The following is a 15,696-nucleotide window of genomic DNA, read 5'->3' on the forward strand; positions in this document are numbered from 1 at the left end:
TGCCCTAGCTGTTCACATATATAAGCAGATATAGAACATTGCCTCACACAACGCAGACTTCTAGTCTCCCACTTATTATTTGCCTCGAACCCCACCATGGCTCATTTTGCTTGCCTCGCGGGACTAGGCCGCACAACGTGCTCTTGTCACTTTCGTCAATAGCCTTCTAAACACCTAGCCCAAGGGCTTTTTAATAGACACGTTACTGACATGCACCGCTGTGATGGCCAGATCTGTTCCTTACTGTAAGAAAAATTACGAAATATTTTTGCACATAATTTAAGCTCTATTATGTGCAACCTCTCGTAGCTCCAACAAAATATACACCTGTGACTTTGTGCGCGTTTGCAATTCCCTTTTGTTGGGGGTATTGCAGAATACGTGAATCTATGCCACAGTACATTACGATTTTATTTACTTATATCCAGAGATATATAAATAACTAAAATAATTTTTACAGGTTGTTTAGCCACTATTTCACCTTTTTCTGCAGCCGAAGTTTTTGGAATAGTAAGCAATCAGCGATACACATCAGTGTTCGAGAATTGCATGAATGTTAAATAGTTGCGCTGAAAACGTATGCTCGCCTTTGAATATTCTAGCAGAACTACTTAGCCAACTATTCAGTGTTTAATACGGTTTATGAAATACTAAGCAACAAACATAACAAGCATGTTACAATGTATTCTTTGGTAAAGCAAACATAACTAAAACAAGTCATTTCTGTTTTACAGGCAAATATTTTTCATCTGTCCCTTGTCAGGGAGCAAGTGGCGAGGCGGAAAGAAGTCACTCACCAGCGTCCATTCGACAGTTACGAAGTTGGCGCAGAAGCTTCGTTCCATCTCCTGATACACTAAGCATGTATGTCAATTTTCTCATGGTTGTTCTTGACTGCATGCCTTCATGGCTCTCTTGATCTTTTTTGATGAATTCTTGCTACGTTAAAAACAACTGATGCCTCCTCATTTAAATATATATATATATATATATATATATATATATATATATATATATATATATATATATGTGTGTGTGTTTTTAACCATGATCCTGGAAACAGTGTAATAATTGAAAATTCTGCGTTTCCGCATCACTTAAGCTTTTTTCCCATTTCATCTCCTCGAAACAACTGCGCGAAGCATGACTTCAAGAACTAAGCGAATATTTCGTCCGGGTTACATGCAAGCAAGTGCGCAGACTGGCTGCGATATGAACAACATTTGCGCCGAAAATAGAGAAGCCGTGCATAACAGGCGTGTGTGCCACCAACGCGCGACAGAACACTACCGGCAGCCATTTGCGCAGCTTTTGACTGCGCAGCGCGCCGCAATCAATTAGTAACCGAATACTACGCGCTCAGCTTTGTACATATATTTTGGACACCGTCTTTTCTGCGCGCAGGAAGCCATGTTCGCTCAGTTTTTGGATTTTGTTAAGAGTTAGGGCAGTTTTTTGTTTTCAAATGTACAGACGATGCTTTAAAAACTGTCCGTGCAGTCTGTGCAAGCGAATTTTACAGTGGGGCAGACGTTATGTGCGTGATGCCGCTTGATGATTAGGCTATAATTAAGTCATAATAAACCTCCACTTTTATAATGATTAATATCATATTGAGGATTTGAAAGCCGTGAACCCTTTTCAAAATTTTCTTAATCGACGCCCCCCTTCTGAGAACGCACCTTCAGGTGAAGGCGCGCTGTCAGGAAGCGGCGACAATAGGAGAGCGGTTTCGCAGACGCGCTTCGAAGGCTGAGGAAAATAACAAAACAAGCAAAAAGGCGCATCAGCCGTGTGTGCACTGCGCCCCTGTCACTGGAAAGTAAACAACGTGCACGTGGGACACATTGTACAAAAAACTGACGGCCGGTATGAGGCGACCATATCGTCCGAGATATATAGCTCGCGAAGCGCTCGATCACGGCGCGCACTTTAAATGGGACAGGACGTCAGGTCCGCCTGTTCGGCAATTATAGCTCTTTGTGCCTCACGTACTGTATGCATGAAGTGCACGTCATAGCCATCGTAAAAAAATTTTAAACCGAAGCAGCTATCCACGTATTCTAATTGTATAGAAAATCATTTGGGAGTAGAAAAGAGCAACTTAATAAGATGTGCATAGTTCTTTAATGAACAATATGTATAAATGGACGGTTGAATAGTTACAGTAATGGAGTATTGTGCTAATTCTTTACGGCCGTAACCGCAATAAATATTACTCATACTGATCTTAGCTTTAAGCTCTGGCATTGACAACCCTATCCAAAGAACCGACTAGTAGTGACAGGTTGTTTACAGCTGTTGATGATTAGGTAGGTCATCATGCTATTATTGCAAGCATATTTGCTCCTTTTTGTACCTTTGTTTATTACAAGCAAAACTTAATTTTGTTCCCTATTCCTAGGGACGCTGCACCTCTTACAACACTCACTGTTCAGTCGCTTTTATTCAAGGTACAAAAAGGAGGAAATGAACATGCACTCATAGGATAGCCTGTCTTACCGTTAACCGCTGCAAATAACACGCCGCAGCAACCTTGGATGAGGTTTTCAATGGGGTTACCTTAGATGCCTAGCAATTTCTGCAATATTTATACCAACCGCTGCAGTGAAACAAAAAAAAAGGTAACACTGCATCACTGTAACTGCTGCATGCACCTTTAAATGTGCCATAATTTTATTGCCTATTCTTATAGACGCAGGACCTCTTGCTATTGACTTTGTTCAGTAAGCAACCGTCTTTCATTGCTTCAATTTCTATCTCTCCATCACTTTATTGTTGCTCCGGGTGTGACCATTTGATTTTATTGTTCAAATAATGTTTTATCATGTGTGAATGATTTAGCCTACACATACATGCTTTCATTTTTTTAGGTGCGCATCGAGAGTGTTTTCTACGTAGAAATGGTTTGATTAAGTTGTATCACTGGTGCGAAAACCAACAGTTCGGTACCCCCGGAAGATCTGTGTCCTGTGGATGGCAAGGGTATATAGAAGAGGATAATCAGTGGAAAAGCCTGCCTAAAAACTTACAAAGATGACGCAAAAGCGAAATGCTGATCAGGGTGAGTGTCTGATTAGTTCTGTTATCCCACTTCACTTGCTAGGTGATGTGACTATATATGAAGCACCATAGTATATTTTGTGGTATACTCGCTGAAAATTGTGTAAACATTAAATTTTTCCTCGTTCAATTATTTTCAGTGACGTACGAATTGGAATAAAGCGAAGTCATCCACGCATTTAATGCCCATAGACATTAGATGCGTGAATGAGTTCATTAATTGTGTTCCTATGTGAACATGCAATAGTTTGTCGAATTTATTAATATGGTAAAAGTCGACTTTTTTACTGTTAACCGGAGTAATACATATGCTCCGTATCATAGCCTTATTTGCCTATAGTTTGTGACTGCTCTTTCTCAAATTGTATTCTGCAGAGTACACGTTTGTCATCCCGTACGCCTATTTAACTTGCGAACAATTTGCAATCGAATTCCTTTTGCGATGTTGTTTCAGCTACAAATAACGAATGACAGTTGTGACAATATAGGTAGCTTTAGGTACAACGTGTAGCGCGGAAATCTTTTTTATATATGATGATATTTTTATTCACCGCATTGCCTAAACCAGCCTGTTTGAAGAGACGAAATGAAAACAAATATGGATGTCTTTGGACAGGAACAGTAATCGTGGAGTCATGACCATTTTGTTTTAATTAAATTTCCCTATGTCGTGGGCTAATCTCTCGACACAAAGGAAAGACCCTTAGGTTTGCAAGATGCGGCGTAGTTTTCTCAGAAAAAAAAAAAAAAAAACGCCTATCACTTAAGCTGGAAAACCCCGTTTTTGTCATTTCAAAATGTTGCACGTTTGGAGGCCTTCTGCTTGCGCACTAAAATTTTGTCATCCATTGTTTTTTACTCACCACATCAACATAACATTTATTTGTATAAGAAATATTGAAAGCTTGTTTCATTGATGCAGTTGATTTAGTAAAATATCGCAAACTTTGCTTCAAGCGCAACGCGCTACAAAAATGTTTATTTTCAACCTTACATACTGGCGTGATGCGTTACGTTGTTTGCACTAAAATATTCTGTCTTTATTACGCAGGTTATATTGTTAATTTAAGGCAGAATCTGGAGATCTAAGCTGCTATGTGTGTTCTCTGTAACGCTGGAAAGCAATTTGCTTATGATTGCATTATAAAAAATTACACATTTAAAAACCATCTTCAAAAATATAGTATTGTTAGTTATGGTCAATGCTGAGAAATGGAATAATATATTAATAGACTAGATTGAATACTACTGCACCTAGAAATAAAAAAAGAATGAAAGACAGATAAAAAGTGCAGCCTTCACTTGCGTTCTGCCATGAAATTGACAGAAATAGCGAATTAATACCATTTTAAGCTAGATTATGTCCTTGCTGACAAGCAGAAAAAGGCTTTATTAGCGCTGACAAGGCTTTAAATTTTACTTACAGTAAAATGTAACTAAATTCAGCAAACAGTAAATTGAAGTTTTGATGCCTACTCTATAAGGGGGAGTCATATAAGCAAATCTATAGATTAAAAACAGGCATTTTTATATTTGTAATTTTACATTTTGCAGAATTCGATATATTTACTGACTCATATTAACAAAGTACTTTGCATTGTTTCCAGAGATTTCGATAAAAATCGATGTTGCGGCATTTTCTTCAGTCCTAATCAGTTTTCCTTATTTTACCATTTTTTTAAATTTTGGCCGATTTAAATATTATATGTAGAACAAAACAAACCTAGAGCTTCAAGTTTTTTCCAGAAATAAAAAATGGAACCTAGATAATGCAGAGAAATAGTTTCAGTGCCAGGATAATATTGGATCTTGCAAGAATGCAGGCTGAATTTGGCCATTATCAGGACAAGCACTTGGTTTAATATTTAAGATTATATTTTTAAACAATATAACGCAACACTTTTTAGTCCGCGATATTGTTGAGGTACTGAAGATTCTTGAGAGGTATTTGAAGATCGAAGATGATCTTTTTTTTAATTGCAGCAAATTTACCCTTTACTGCTGTTTTCGAATTTTGGGCAATTTTGATGCGTTGTGTAGAACACATCTAGCGGTCTGGAGCTCCAAATATTGCCTGGAATTAAGAACATGCGTTAGGAAGTGGAAACATATTTAGTGCAACCGACCTAATGCATCACATTCCAGTATACAAGGTTAAAAATGCATATTTTTACAGCGCATCGCTCCTGAACCAAAGTTTGCGATTTTTTAATAACTCAACTGCAAAAACAAAACGGGTTCGTAATACTGTTTGTAAATGTAAAACCTGCATATATTTAGTGAGTAAAAAATAGTAGATGACAAAATCATGCTATCCAAATTTGCAACATTTTGAAATGGCAAAAACAGCGTTTTCTACCTCTAAAGATATACCGTAATATTTTTTTTTGTTTTCGAAGAAACTACGCCGTATCTTGCAAAACTAAGGTTAATTCCTTTGTGTCTAGATATTTGCCCACCACATATAAAAATTTCATTTGAAACGAAAGATGGTCATGGGACCTCTATTATGTTTCTTATTAAGGCACCCATATACGCTGTGAGAAAGCCACTATCAAGGGCTTCATTTTAAAATTATATATTTCGAACGGTTGGGCCATCTAAGAAAATTTGAAAGCTAGGCACACCTTCGGTGTCGCCAGCCCTCACTTTCTGTTACAGCTGCACTTGCGAAGCTGAATTAATACGTTGAGTACTTTATTTTAGCCACGAATATTGGTGTCAATTTTAAAGAAAGACCGCAGTGACGCGATTCTCGTAATATTTGTAAGTGAAATCTGTAAAGCTTACAAATATACTTATATGTATGATCTCATGCAGGCTTTATTCAAGTTACATTACACCTGCTGTGCTTGATAGCTTGAGCCAAGGGTTCGAAATAAACCATTAGAAGCAGGCGATGGAAACCGATGACGCATTGCCGGCAGCCTCTTAGGACAGCACAGTAAATTTTTTTTTTGTACGTAGGGAAGTGAGGTTATTCGCTCCAAGTACTAAATATTCACTTTAGACAATAAATACGACTTACAAAGTCGGTGAGCACGTTCGGAAACCTCTGTTTCGATATTTGCGGTTAGAAACCTCATGTGTACCTTTTTTTTTCTAGCTGCAGTGTTATGTACATACCGGTTATGTAGATACCGAAACCGTTACCAGCCCATTCGCACACTTCAATTGTTCTGCTCTCAACATGATTTTGAGCGGACGAAACAACCTGCCGCTATGATGGCTGGTCCCATGCATGAGTAAGGGTGATATGCTGGCGATGGTTGCCTCGCGTCAGCCCTTTGGCGCACATGAAGGCGCGAGTTACACTGAGCGCGCTGAACTTTGCAATGCGGATAATGACTACAAAGCGGTAAGGATACAAATGAGTGGAACATTATTTTTCAGCTGTAAAGTACAAATACGGTCTTGTTGAGCGGTTGGGCTGGCGCGGACAAAGAAACCATAGGCAACTTATAGGTCTAACGCTACACAGGGCTGTCGAGCCAAGCCAAGGCCTCAATTGTATTGTCCGGCAATCTGATTTTTGTATTTTCGGGGTTTCCTATTGTATCTGGGGAACGAAATGCAGACGCGATGGTTCTTTATTGCTAATAATGAAACGTGGTTTGTGCCGGTACTCTTCAAAGTAGCAACACCATTTATTGTGTAAGTCATTAATCAGTAATTTAGGTAAATAATGTCAATTAAGGATTCCAAACAAAACCTTTTCTGTGGCGCTCAAGGTAGCTTCCAGCAATATGTTTCTGGTTTCCTTCCCCTGCCTCGGAAATGTCTTTTTTATCCCTTGGATCAAATTTGCTTGGACAATCAGTATATGTGTAAAAATGGTGCACCTCATATTTCAAATGACTTCAGATATCATCGGATGACTACATCACAACTGATACCACTGAAGGTCCTTATAATTGCTTGAGTGACAGCCTTTTATCATTTTAACAGGCTAGGAAACTCATGAATACGGAATGAAGGCTGATATTTTCTTTCGTATATTTTCTAGGATGCCTGAGGAGAGGCAGCGTGTACCTGAGTGACGTCCTCTGCAGGAAGACCGCGGCAGCAATCAAGCGATGGCTCGTGACAGTGAAGTAATAGGACGGCGGGCACAACGAGCAGGGAAACGTGACATCTTCAACTCAGTCTAGAAGCTGAAAGTCAGAATAAATTGATGTGAAGCCTCACAAACTTAGTAAGCTTTAAGTGCCATTTTTTTATTAGCAGGGCTTGAGCATGTTTCGAATATTTAAGAAAAACCAATAAAAAGTGCTGTTTAAACCTACATTTGCCGATGCTCAGGCTTTTTGAGCTACATACGTATGGGTTACTTTTCACCTGCCCGGAGAACACCATTACTGATGCCACAAAGTTAGAGCTCGCTTGGAGAAGATGCGCATCTCAAAATATTGCCGCAGCGCTAATTTTCCATGCACAATTGAACTGCAGACGTTTTAATGGGTACACCATAGGCCATGGATGAGTAGACCACTAATTATACATGGATAAACCACCGGGCAGCATGTACCGCCGAAGTGGTTGGACCATGTGTGGGTAAGCCATGGCCCATATGCATGACCCTAGCGCGGCAGCAGGCTGGCCAAGTCGGCCATACTCTGGCCCGAGGTGCACTGCCGACGGTGGATAAACCACCGGCCAGCGAGTACCGCAGAAGTGGTTGGGCCATGTGGGGGTAAGCCATGGCCCATTCATGACCCTAGCGCGGCAGTAGGCTGGTCAAGTCGGCAAGCCATGGCCCATGCATGACCCTAGCGCGGCAATAGGCTGGCCAAGTCGGCTGTACTCGTCGGCCCGAGGTCGATTGCCGATGATCGGCCGTTCTTAAGCCATTGTCAATCCCCGACCTCGGGCTGAGGTAGGTGGCCTAGGTCGGCCCGGTGAGTTTCAGTCGGCCATATTGGCAAGGGCCGAGTGCGGGCCGACCATAGGCTTGCCGCTTGGGTATCTAAGACCTGCCTTTCAAAACATCTTCTCTGTTTACCCCAGCAGCAATTCGGTATATAATATGGCATGACACATCTCTCATTGACACTCGTAGGCGTTTAGTCAATGTCCAGCCGGCGTGGCGCAGTGGTTACGGCGTTCGACTACTGTTCCGAAGGATGCGGGATCCAATCCCGGCCTCTGCGGAAGCTTTCCGGTGAAGGTGAAAAGCAAGGCGCCCGTGTGCTGTGCGATGTCAGTGCACGTTGAAGAATCCCAGCTGGTCGAAATTTACGGAGTCCTCCACTACGGCATCTCTCATAGCCTAAGTTGCTTTGGGACGTTAAACCTCACCAACCAGCTCAGATGTTCCTTTTTTTTGTAGGCCTCATTTATTAGGACGAATTCACATTTTGTCGCCTGACGTTCTTGCAATATAGAGGTTGTGCAGGTCCCTGCTTAATCTTTCCTGTATTTGCAGGCTGATTTTGCAAAATATTGAATCAAATTTATTAAGTTACCTTTCTGGTTCTTGGTAAATAATTCCTCAATAGAGTGGCGCCCTATCTGCGAACGAACTGAGAAAGGGGCCCTTAAGAATAATATATAAAATGTACAACTTTCATTGTTCTCGCTAAGGGCCCGTATGTCTTCATAGACTAGAAGAGCGCGTGAAGTCGACGTTATATTCAATACTTTTTTCAGGGTTCATTCTGTTCGGGCTTCAACGCTGCATGAAGACCTACCACATCGTTCACCTGAGTTGCATCGTCACGATTCTGGCGCTAATCAGCTCTGCATTTGCCCCTACTATGTTTTGGATGGCGGTGACCTTCGGAGTTATTCATGGTAAGACATATTCCAGCTAGATGCAATCACAAAAGCAAATGCTCTGCTTGTTAAATTCGAAATTCCGGTCACACAAAGTTATCACCCCGTTGAAGAGGTGAAAACGAAAAAGACCAACATAATGCACAGCCTACGGCACACGTTTCATTAGGCAAATGTCAGTCCTGTGAATAGAAGGTGACGTGCTTCCAAGAAAAGAATAGGTGGCACAAAGGCACCCTGTACATGAAAAAGGTATAGTGCAAATTAAGCTATCCACTTTAAGCTCTGCAGAGATGCCCCAGGACTCTTTGTCCTTACTAAAGGCTAAGAAAAAGCTAAAAAGTGGGTATAAAATAATTTATTTACAGTATTGTGTCTACGTAACCATTTATGACATGTTTGGCTTTATTTTAAATATCCAGGGACCCATCTTACAAGTTCGTGCGGCGAGGAGAATACAGGCATGCGAGAGAAACTAGACATCGCGAGGGGCATCTGTAGTCTGCGCCTCGGATTAGAAGCTTATCTGCATGCCCACATATTGTCCGAAATAACGCTCGGTAGCTTGTGTGTGTGGCTGCCCTTCAAATTGGCCATGCGCTCGCATCACACCCTTTTCAATGTGTTAAATTGCCACTGAATCAAAAAAACGTTTGCCGCCAATGTCTAAATACAATGTATACCACTGTTCTGTGTCCTGTAATACTATTAGCCACAACAGTACTTGGAGGGCAGCCTATAACATCTTGTATTATTTCACAATCTTCACAAGCCAGGAGTACATACCACAACTAGTGTACGCAAATTTATGCACTTTTCAATTATATGCGATCAAGTATTTGTAATACGGTCTTGTTAGTGATATGTGCTATAAAACAATCCTGTGCAGTGGTATATGCATGGAAAGTGGATTATGTGCGGATGTGTAAAAACTTATACTATATATAAACAACTGCGCTGAATGCTGCCCTGAGTGCCTAACACACATTAACACAAGGTAGGGTGGCAATTGGCCTGCAGTACTTTGCAATCGTCCTGTATCTATCTAGGTTTATTTTTCACATGAACGCCATAATCGCTGCACCCGTTAAGAAAGAAATTGATTATGGTTGCAAAAGATGTGTCATTAAATTCAATGATACTGTGCACGAAGACAAAGTGACGCATAAATGGTATGTCACACATGGAGCATCATTTTCATTAACAACACTTCTACGAAACGCATGCGCAAGATTTCGCTCAGTAGACCAGCAATTATATTGAAACTTATTTCCTTCTCCTAGGTCCTGTATTAAAAACCAGCTGGCCATGCAAACTGCGGATATAATTCCACACCAGATATGCTGGCTGAAGAGCTAATCTGATCACATATGGATTATTGCAGCGGTATTCTCGACGTCTCTACTGTGTCAGAAACACATCTGGCATGAAATATTGAAGCAGGTCTTTTTAATCCTCAATAAGCCAAAAGACAATTGTTAGTTAGCCAGCTACACTTGAATGCACCGTTCATTTATACCGTCACAAGAAGCAAACTTAGCATCACTTTCAACGAGAATCACAAGCCTTTGGTGCCATTTGCAGTCACATCGTAAACCAACCGTAGTGCAACTCGCTGCTGAATGGATTCAGGTCTAACTTAGCTTTAATTAAGGTCTAATTGAGTCACTTCACAACTCATGCTGTACAGAAGAGGAATCAGTCTCTCTGTATGAATAAAATACCTACACGGAGACAGTGTCACCTTACTTCCTTCAGAACGTTCGAACAACCCAAGTAACTGTGCACTTTCTTTCTGTGCACAGACTTGCCAAAGATTACACTGCCAGCGTGGCACTAAATCTACTTTTTTCCAGACTAAAGAAAGCAAGTGAATCGAATGCTGCTCTTGAGAAGGTCGATGCAGAAACGGAATGTGCATATGTGCGTGGTCAGAAGACATTGACACTGTGCTAATATTGTTAAGAGTGAGGTTTTTGTTGCCGGTATGACAAGCGTCGGAAGCTTGAGTCCGCTTGAGCCCCCAGCACGAGCCGGCCGTTCGACGTCCTTTTCCCTTTTTTATAAGACCGTCCTTTTCTCGTCGTCGTCTCAATCTGGGCGTCATACTTACCCCTACGCAGCCGAAGCCCGCAGGACAGTTAAACAACGTCGCGTGATCAAAAAGGCTTAAGACGAGCAGCGTGTACGACTTCACTTTTCGCGGAACGATGGCTGCTGGTCGTGAGGCACGCGATGCGGTAATTGAGCTCGCTGAGTTGGGCAAGGACGACACAGGGTCCATCATAGTGTTACAACAGCTTTTGGGACAAGCTCCGCTTCCTAAAAGGCCGCCACAGCAAGACCAAATCCCCAGGTTGACAAGTGACGTGACGGTGGTGAGTGTCGTAGCGTGCTTTTGAGCGATCCTGGGATGCAAGAAAACGAGGGTGGCAAGGCGGCGGGCTTCCTCGGCAAGGGAGGAATCTTCATCAGTATTCGCAGGGATGGTGTACAGTGTGCATCGTGGGGAACGAGCGTAAAACAAGAAGAATGGGCTGAAGCTAGTAGTCTCATGGCGGGAGGTATTAAAATAGTACGTGATAAATGGTAGGACGCTGTCCCAGTACTTTTGTTTAAAATCAACGTACATGGACAGCATGTTCGTGATAGTATGGTTCGTGCGTTCAGTTAAGCTGATAGTCTGAGGATGGTAAGGCGATTAATGACGAAAATTAGAGGCACACTAACGGAGTAACTGCTCCACAACGTCGGCGCTGAACTGGCGACCACGGTCGCTAATAATAACATGCGGGTCCGTGACCGGAGGACCATTTCCTAGAACAGAAAACAGGAAACATGAGATGCCGTGGTCAAGGGTAGGGCTGCCGTCTCGCGATACCGAGTCAGGTAGTCAACCCAAACCATAATCCAACGGATTCCATTTTGTGATAGCGGTAGGGCGACAAGGAGACCAACGCCCACTTCCTCAAACGGTACACGGGGTGGAGTCACGGTGTGAAGATGCTCCGCTGCAACGCTTGTGAGACGTTTATAGCGCTGAAACTGAGTGCAGCTGGCGACGTATTTCTCAATCGTCGGTCGCATTTTCGGCCAACAGGACCATTTCTGGGTGCGGTTCAGAGTTCGCAAAGATTGAAGATGACCGGAGGTAAGGTCATTGTGCATGGCGCGCAAGAAAGAGGTTTACAGGCTCTTCGGAACAACTATGAGTAACGGGGGCCCGTAGAAAAATACTTTTTCTTCCGTAGCATCGGAAGCGTTGGAAGCTTGAGTCCGCTTGCTGGAACCCCTGACCCAAGCCGACCGTTCGTCCTCTTCCCTTTTTTATGATCGTCCCTTTCTCGTCGTCGTATCAATCTGGGGGTCACAATATATTGGACCGGCGTTGATCATGTCACAACCAAATGATATGTGCCTCAGATAGATGGGTGCAACAGCTTTACTTTCTGGAAATAGGACACGAGCCGATTCAGTACATGTACTGTGTTTCACGCCCATCATACAAAACCAATTCCCCCATCCGTTCGCGCTTTCATGTACAGTGTATTTCCAGAAAATGACTAATTCTGAGTGGCACTTTTCTTCTCCATATAGCGCCACACAGTCAATTGGGCGCTTCATGAGGTGAACTAAAATTGCAAATGACATTAAATTTGCCCATTTTGTCTCGTAATGATCACTGCAAATGAGATCGCGAATGAAACACCGAAGCAGCGTTTCTGCAGTTTTTGCTGCTACATCGGCACCCAATTTTTGCTGAGCGAGCCACACGGTACGCATTGTGGAGTTAATCACAGCCAATAAGATCTGGAATCAAGCACTCAGCTTTCTTCATACCCACTGCTTTACCTCAATAAGGTGAAGATCAATCCGGCATACGACACATGCACCACTGAGTTAATTGCAGCAAATGTGACCAGGAACAAAACATTGAAGCAGCTCATCCCGTGGTCAGTGCTACATATTCAGTATTAACGAACTGGATAAACGGCACACACAACTGAATTAATCTCAGCAAATTACAACGGTATTTTTCAACAGTAGCAAAAGCAGCGGTGGCAGAATGAAGTTCAGTTACTTCCAAGCCACTGGTTAATAAGGGCTACCCTTGCAAGTGTTTAGGGGCTGTACACTAGATACTTCATTTTCGAAGCGCATATCATCTGCGTCGAGATGGATGACGATGGACAGGACAAATACACTGCCACTTCAGCCTTCAATAAACTTTTTCAATATCGGTGATATTTCTGACAGCGCTTGCCCAGTGCTCTGCTTTCACCTTGGTGATTCTCTGAAGAGAACCTCTACAAATATCACCCTAAATGTGGCACTCATGGCTGCCACAACATGCTTCAGCTCAGCCCATATGAGCTCGATTGGAATGAGCTCACAGTGGCAGAGTAGAAGCCTCAGCCCTCTCGATCATTGCGATTGTGCTGTCAGTAAGATACTTAATGCATTGCGGCTTTATAGTGGCCACAAGGTTAAGAAGCTCTTTTCTCAGCATTGTCTGCTGCTAAATAACCCCTTTTGATCTTAGCCATTCCTGGACTACTTCCTTGAAAGAAGCAGTCGTAGGCACTGCTTTTTCCAACCGAGAGTGAAACGAAGCATTGTTCATTACAATAACAATACATTGTGGCAATTTCTATAGTACCACACGAAGCCACCTCTCGAAGCGGGTGCCGTCCATCTGCTCGCGGTAGTCACCGAACGTTTTAAAGCGAAAGGCGTCCAAGCAACGGCCGGCGAAGCCGTCATCGCTGCCGATATGAGTCACGATGCGGCGCTGCCCCTCTCCTGACGGCTGCTCCAGACCCGTCGTCAGACCATGCACGATGGCGTCGTGGTGGAAAGCAACAGTCGTGTGCACCCAGACAGTCGAGAGAGTATGTTCTGCACTCACCCCTATTTCATCCAGAAAATATTTTCCGACCTTCTTTCCTGTACATTACGATGTCATGCAGGTATCTTTGCTCTCAAGCGACAATGTCATCTTGCTCAGTCAGCCATGAGTCACTGCTCTCTTTTCACTCCTGAATCCTATATCATGGAAGAGTATGTGCAGATTCCCCGGCTTTAGGGGAGTAACTTCTCTATAGCATTAAAATCAGCGGCAGTCTTCTCCACAGTTGGGATATCTTGATGGCGAAAAACCGATGCACGCAAGAGCGCAGTGTGCACTTCCTAATATCGTCATACACTTACGTGTGCCTTCTCTTGCCTTCGCTTCGTGGGCATTTCTGGGAGGGTGTTTTAACATTTCCATCATTTTGCTTCACGTCGTTCTTAACGTCGATCGCTAACCCAAGGCCAACTGCAAGGTCACTCACTACCGCACATGTTTCTTTCGCGAGAAATTTTGTCTGCTGGTACTCCAAGCAAATACACGCATTTCGGATCATCTCCCGTCCGCAACGTGAGATGATTCGGCCGCTTTTATTTTTCTTATATTACTTATGATACGTGGATATTAACTCTACAATCCTCATTCGAGAAGCATGTTGTGCGTTCAGATGTCACATCTTTGGGATACATGGTGGAAACGAGATGCAGTGAAGTGAAGAACAACATAGCGCTTTCATGAGAACTGGAAAGTGCTGAAATTCGCAGTCAGGCTTCGTCAGCCACTCTGATGCGCGAACGACCTTCTATCGAATTGAGTAAAGGCATGCATTGTTGCTGAAACTCACAAAGCATTTCACAACGCGCTTTACCAAGGGACCGAGGGCTCGTCAAGCACCCCGAGCTTTTTCCTCGGCCATTTTCATCGTAGCGGTGAATACATCTGTTAATAATATTATTTTTATTATTATTTACGATCTACTTGGCGACACGGACGCATTCGAAGAAACCGAATTCCAAGCGCTGCACGTAGGTATAAGGCTATCGGTTGTAGCGTCATGGTCTAGCTCGAGAGCTAATCGTTTGTGGGAGGTCCCTTGATAGCTAGAAGCCGCTTTTTCCTTAGCCTGTATCCGATTGTAGTTGAAAGCCATTACCTTTCTCGCTCATGAACTTCACCTGTGCAGAACTTCATAGTTCCATATAATTCCCAACCACCTAGTGGCTTGGGGCGGAAACTGACGTAGTAACGCGTGCCAGTTTTCCGTTTTCGTGTCCAGAAACAGAGCGTCTTTGTTTGTTACTTGTAGTGCTGCATTCGCATCAAGGGAAAAAGAGGAACATATATGAATTGTGCTGCGTCTTATTTTGAATGTCGGTGAATTGCTATTTCTTTGCTTCCTAAGGGAATAAGATGACGCGCACAAGGCGACGTTAGAGTCAACAGGTGCGTTCTTTTTGTGTCGCAATTGAGATTGTGACTCAGTGCCTTTTAGTACTTGAGTTCTAGTATAAAAAATTTTGACCAGTGAAATTACTGAGGAAATGTTATCGGGCAGTAAAAAATATAGTTTACCATTATTTTCCTTTCTTTGCAGGGGTCGGCCATGGGCTCTTTATAACAGCCGGCGCCATATATATTTTGCTGTTCTTCGACAAATACCGTTCAATAGCATCGTCGCTGATGTTCGCCTCTTGGGGACTGAGCTCCATCATCAGCCAATTTGTGGTGACACGGCTTGTCGACGACTACGGACTCCACGGGACCATGCTTCTCTTCGGCGCTATACTACTTCACTCGACAGCACTTGTCATGCTGGCCAAGTGCCCTTCCGCCGCTGTCCAAACATCCACGCCTTCCCTGAACAAGCACATCGTACCAGACTTCGAAGATACCACAAGAAATGGCACAGTTCAGCAATGGTAAGTGCACAGCGCAAATGTAGTCACCATCATTACTATACAGCACAATGGCGGCAGCTCCTGCCTTGGGCCTGTCATGCCCAGTAA

The 15,696-nt window shown here is 43.0% G+C and overlaps 1 protein-coding gene across 1 annotated transcript in view; it reads left to right on the top strand.

The window, feature by feature from the left end:
- The window catches only part of LOC146192943 (monocarboxylate transporter 12-like), a 54,102-nt gene that overhangs the window by 23,811 nt on the left and 14,595 nt on the right, over positions 1–15,696 (top strand). Inside the window, exon 2 of the mRNA XM_084600486.1 lies at positions 15,285–15,609. Within this exon, the coding sequence (XP_084456612.1) occupies positions 15,285–15,609 (325 nt within the window). The remainder of the gene's footprint in view (positions 1–15,284; positions 15,610–15,696) is intronic.

Source organism: Amblyomma maculatum, chromosome 4 (assembly GCF_055883805.1).
Source record: "Amblyomma maculatum isolate TAMU_Amacu chromosome 4, ASM5588380v1, whole genome shotgun sequence".
NCBI lineage: Eukaryota > Metazoa > Arthropoda > Arachnida > Ixodida > Ixodidae > Amblyomma > Amblyomma maculatum.